The sequence below is a fragment of the Galeopterus variegatus genome, unplaced genomic scaffold, assembly GCF_000696425.1.
Source record: "Galeopterus variegatus unplaced genomic scaffold, G_variegatus-3.0.2 Scaffold565, whole genome shotgun sequence".
Classification (NCBI taxonomy): Eukaryota; Metazoa; Chordata; class Mammalia; order Dermoptera; family Cynocephalidae; genus Galeopterus; species Galeopterus variegatus.
This window is the reverse complement of record NW_007726676.1, coordinates 287,383-293,098: the sequence shown is the minus strand read 5'-3', so window position 1 is coordinate 293,098 and position 5,716 is coordinate 287,383. Positions and strand designations below refer to the sequence as shown.

The 5,716-nt window shown below is 47.5% G+C and overlaps 1 protein-coding gene across 1 annotated transcript in view; it reads right to left on the bottom strand.

The window, feature by feature from the left end:
- Positions 1 to 5,716, bottom strand: part of KLF9 (Kruppel-like factor 9) — a 41,595-nt gene that overhangs the window by 22,420 nt on the left and 13,459 nt on the right. Inside the window, exon 2 of the mRNA XM_008570051.1 lies at positions 2,636 to 3,084. Coding sequence (XP_008568273.1) covers positions 2,636 to 3,084 — 449 coding nt within the window. The remainder of the gene's footprint in view (positions 1 to 2,635; positions 3,085 to 5,716) is intronic.

Below are 5,716 nucleotides of genomic sequence, written 5' to 3'. Positions count from 1 at the left end.
AAAAAAAAAAAAAAAAAGAATAATCAGCTCAAGACAATTGTTGCTAAGTGGAAATTCAGACCCAGTATTGCCAGATTTTTTGATTTTTCCAGAGAAGCCAGAAATCTGGATTCATGCCGAAATCCTCTGATTTTTAGATGTTAGTAACTAATTAAGTTTTTATAAACCCTGTGTTGGCCAAGCCAAACGAATCTTCAAAACAAATTCAGAAGCAGCCCCGAATTAAATGAAAATTTGGTTAAATGGTTCAGCTTCTAAAGTCACTGGTCTACCAAAGTGGCAGCTGTATTAGGTTCTATAAGGAAGTTTGAAAGCAGGAGGGTTTCTGGAATGTTGAGCAGCACTGCGCAAGGGGGTGTGGCTGGGATTCTAGCTCTTAAAATCTTCACAGAATGCCCATGTTTCAAATGCTCTCTCTGTCCAGCTTCTGCATTTAACACCAGCAGAAAGAAATACCAAGAAGCTCCACCCAAAGGTGAATCTAACTTGAAGCTGTGAGACCTCCTACAAGTCTCTTATTTAGAGTATCCTTAACGTGCCTAACATACTTCTGCTAGCAGGAGTACACTTCTGACAATATTAACAGAGGCTGGGGTTTCTGTTCAGCCATGCACCGGATTGCACAGCCTCCCCCCCACATAAATAAGATGCCTGCAATCACCACATCACTAGTGTCAAAAGACTGACTGTAGCATTTAAAATGGGATGAACATTTCACTTCGTTTTCCACTCTTGACTGTGTAAAAGGTTCTCCTGAAACAGCTGAGCCGACTGACTTGCCTTATGGAGAATTAAAGAGCAGCACGCATGCACGCACACGTAAGCAGCCATTTCTATAAATGCCTGAGAAAATCACTCAGCGGAATGGCCCAGAACGCTGCAAATCCTATTCCTGAGCCGGACAGACTCGGGGAGCTCACAGAGGCACTGAGGGCCTCCCCAGCTGCACGACTGGGCAGCTCCCTGAAGGAGAAAATGCCTTTGCTCAAGGTGGCAGTGGGTGTCGATGTGAACAACTGAACTCCAGGAACATGGCTGACAGGGCCAGGCCCGCCCAGCAGCTGCTGGTAACACCCTCCCATTAGTACACCCCACACGACTGGGCAGCTCCCTGAAGGAGAAAATGCCTTTGCTCAAGGTGGCAGTGGGTGTCGATATGAACAACTGAACTCCAGGAACATGGCTGACAGGGCCAGGCCCGCCCAGCAGCTGCTGGTAACACCCTCCCATTAGTACACCCCGACTTCACCCCAGAGCCACGCTAAAGGTCACAGCCCCCAGTGCAGGCACAACCCTTTCCACAACCTCACACACACAAACTTTCAAATGTGCTGTTTTATGGCAACCTAGAAGATGACCCCAAACAGAACCTGATTTTGCAGTAACCACGGAGGACATTCAGTTACATTCTGGTGCCAGCAGCCACCTCCACAAGAACCACTTTCCAAAGGAAAGAAAATATGAGAGGCCTTTCTTTTAAATAGCAAAGCAAAACAAAACAACACCCCTCCCCCCCACCAAGTATCATTTTAAAACCACAGGCCCAGGGCCTCGTCTTAAAAGTACCAAACCATTACACCAAAAAACCACAGTACCTGTCCAAGTAACACCAACATACCCTCTTAAACATGGTGGCATAGGACTGGGGTGAGAGGGCGTTGAGAGGCCCAAGCCTCCTGCTACCTTATCAGAAGAGCAGTTGTAAAAGAATCAGTCTAAAGATGGTTAGACAACATGTCCAAACATGAGCGCTTTCCAACTTTTTCTGTGCATATTCCATAGAACCAACAGAATCGGCTGACCAAGGTCCAAACCCCATTTTATACAGCAGATGTCTTTCTGGCCACATCCATTTGTCCAGCCCTGCCTCTGGCCCTCCCTGAGAACGACTCTTTGCTGCGGTCAGAGCCTCCTGCAAGGACCACACCTCCGCGCTCACCGCTCTATCCAGGGGTGGAGGGTGCGACCTGGGTCACATGGAAAAAAATCAGCTCTGAAATCTAGCCCATTAGGAAAACTAACTAGTCGTGAAGTTGACCCACCAACCATTACTTGATCAAACTCCTCTGTTGCCTAAGGCAGTGTTATTTTAAACCTCTCCCTGGGGACTCTTGGCCAAATTTAAAACCACCTTGGCAAGCCCTGAAAAGTAGCAGGCACCCAGCTACAAGAGTCCTTAGTCATCCCTAAAAAGGCTCGATGTACAGTGTGCTGCTTTCCCCCGGGTTTCGGCCACTTCGCTGCAATCCCCAAAAGAAATGAAATAAAAGATACGCCATAGGACTTCCCTGTCGCCAGCGTCTTCCCAGGTGGGGTGGCCCCACCGTCGCCGGGTGCGGGAGTCCCGGGGGCGGGGCGGGGCAGGGGAGAGGCAGGCACCCCTCCCCGCGGAGCCACGCACAGCACCGGCTCTGCCCAACACTTTTAAGGCTCTCCGTGGCTTCCAGAAGCTGGGGACAATTAAGGAGTGAGCTTTTCGCCTCGGCACGGTTAAAGCATCTAAAGAGTTAAACAGCGCCTTATCCGAAATGTTTGCACCCCGCAGGCCGAGTGCGGTGTCCGTAACGCCCGGGGACGCTGCCTGGCCAAAGGTTACCTAAGCCCAGAGCTCGGGGGACAGGGCGACGCCGCTAACCTGTATGCACTCTGTAATGGGCTTTGAGATGGGAGGATTTTCCATAGACTTTCCCACAGCCACTGTAGGGGCACTTGTGCCTCTTTTCGGAGGCGTGTTTCCCCTTCGCAGCCACTCCAGGGTGGAGGAGGGAAAGCGGGCTGGGCGCGCTGCCAGGATCCTGTCTCTCCTCCGGGCTGTGGGAAGGACTCGACCCAGATTCGGTGGTCACGTCGCTGTCGGATCCCATATCCTCGTCCGGACTCTCCAGACTGTCGCTGCACACCGAGGGGGTCTGGATGGGTCGGTACTTGTTCAGGTCCAATAAGCTCTTGGCGATGGTGACCAGCGTGCAGTAATCCTTCCAGGTGTCCCCCGGGTCACCGTGCTCCTTGGTCACCTCGCGCTCAGGGAGTCGCAGCCGCTCGGCGTCCGGAGCGCCCCCATGCTCCGGAGCGGGTCCACGCCGACTCCGGGCTCACGTTGCGGCTTGCGGAGCTTTAGGATACATCTTCCCTAGGCAGTTGCGCTCGATCCTATGACAAAAGAGAACTTCGGCGGCGGGTTCCCAGCTTGCAAACAGTTAAGTGACTTCCTGCAAACGCTACAGTCCCAGCAACCAGCCTTCCAATCCAAAGTAAGTTGGTTGATGTCACTGGCATGGGCTCAGCCAATCAGAAGGGCGTTCGGAAAGCAAGCGCTCCGCACTTGTAAACGCGGAGAGCTGGAGTGACACTGGACACATCTTTGCATTTTGTGTGGCTGGTAGTAAAATTGAGATATGGATGAGAGGACACGGGGGATAAACAAATGCAGCGTGGATCTATAATTTAAAATACCCTCAATATGTCAGGACAAGTTTTCCAAGAATAAACACAACGAGAGAGCATCAGTTTGGTTTTTTTGTCGTTGTTTTTGGATGTAGCACACTTTGAGGGAGATGTTTAAAAATTCTTCCATCTAATACACTGACTATGACCGATTCATCTTAAAAATTCAGAGCTAACAAAAGTTCTGGTTTTAAAGCATAGTCTTTCTACTGTAAAGCTATTCTTACATTGAAACACCCCAGCTTTGCTTTTGTCATTCCTCTTAGTTCCTCTACGTCCCTGGTGCAATTTATTCTAAGTAAATTATTTTAGTTTTGTTTTGAAGGCGTTTTAGCCCACCTCCAGAAAAATGAAGGAAAAAACCCCTCATTTGTCTAACTTTAAAAAAACCCCCACCAATATTAGCTCATTTTCTTTCCAGATACCCCTGCATGGTTGTTAGGGCATGTTTCCCTTCCCTCGCTTTACAAATGTGGAGATTGACACAGAGAGAAGTGACTTGTCTATCTTATCAGGTAGATATAGAACTCAGTAGAAACCAAGTGTCTCCTGATTTCCAGCTCTTTGTGCTTTACAACAGCCGAGCCCTTTGGTTTTGTGAAATATTAACTATGCTAAATAGATTCTTAAGAACTGGAAACAGCCGGAGATCCTTAGCAATTTAATATTGTGACATTACTTGATCAACAATTAGTATGGATCTTGGAGTCTGATTAACTCAGTTTGCCCCCTCTCCAAATGATTGACGGGTTGTTTTCCATTTTAACAGCTGAGAAAAGAATCTAGGGTTAGTGTCTCTTGCAGAAGGCTTACTGTCAGCACAATTGATTAAAAATACATTCACTTTCCTGAGTGTGAGAGAGGTACCTGCTTTTATGTGATGTAGATTCGGTGAGCTCCAACTCTGACCCCCACTGGCTGTTAACCTTTGTTAAGGTTTGGGAAATTTACACCAAGTTCCTGGTTTCCCTGGAAAGGGTCCTAAATTAACCCTCCCAATTTGAAGGCGAGGGTAGTTTATTTTGACTTTCCAAGTGGTGCAGGGAAGATATTGCAGTAGGTGACTGCATGGGGAAGGAAAGTATAGAAAGAGGATGCACGTCAACTGAGAATACCATCACCACCACCATCATTTCTGCCCCATTTATGGAGGGCTTACTCTGTGCCAGGCCCTGTACCAAGCTCCCAGCATGCACCCTTTCAAGAACCCTGTAAGGCGGGCATATCGTGGTATGCAAAAGTGAAGCTGTCTTGGAATTCTTTCATTCCAATCCCCTTAATTTTAGAAAAGAATTCACTGAAGCCCAGGGGAGTTTGCCTACTTCACAATTTTTCTGGGACAAACTCTGTCCCCTAGGATACATGATCACTTAGAAATTGCATCTTTGCTTGCCTCTGGAAGGCCCAGCACAAATACCAACAGGATCTCTCCACAATGCCTGTGATCATGGCTTGTATAGCCTCTCAGACTTAACTTGTAACAGGCATTGCATGAGTGAAATAGATCCTCAGGCTTGAGCATCTATAGATAGCCCTAGAATTACATCAGTATTATTCCAGAAAAGAAGAAAAGTCTGTAGCTATCCCTGAGGATTGCAATCCAGAAACTTGAATACATCAATCACCTTAGATTTAGGGCCGGCCCGGTGGCTCACTTGGGAGAGTGCAGTGCTGATAACACCAAGGCCCCGGGTTCGGATCCCATATAGGGATGGCCGGTTCGCTCACTGGCTGAACGTGGTGCTGACAACACCAAATCAAGGGTTAAGATCCCCTTACCGGTCATCTTTTAAAAAAAAAAAAAAAAAAAATCACCTTAGATTTAAAAAAAAAAAAAAAACGAACTTTTCCCTTCTTTACTCCTTGCCCTCTTCTCTTTAATTCCATTTCATTTCACTGTTTGGATTGGACATAAACCCTAAACTCTTCTTTTTTTAAAAAAAAAAAAAAAAGATGACCGGTAAGGAGATCTTAACCCTTGACTTGGTGTTGTCAGCGCCACGCTCTCCCAAGTGAACCACGGGCCGGCCCAACTCTAAACTCTTCTGACTCACTCATTTCAGAGTTATAAAACAAAATAATAAAAGAAAACTTGAGATTTCATCCTCATGAATGTCTCTTACACATTTATAAACTTAACTGCTGCTTGATGTGATTTAGAATATCTTTTTAAGGGCTGGCCCGTGGCTCACCCGGGAGAGTGCGGTGCTGATAGCACCAAGGCCACGGGTTTGGATCCTATATAGGGATGGCTGGTTGGCTCACTGGCTGA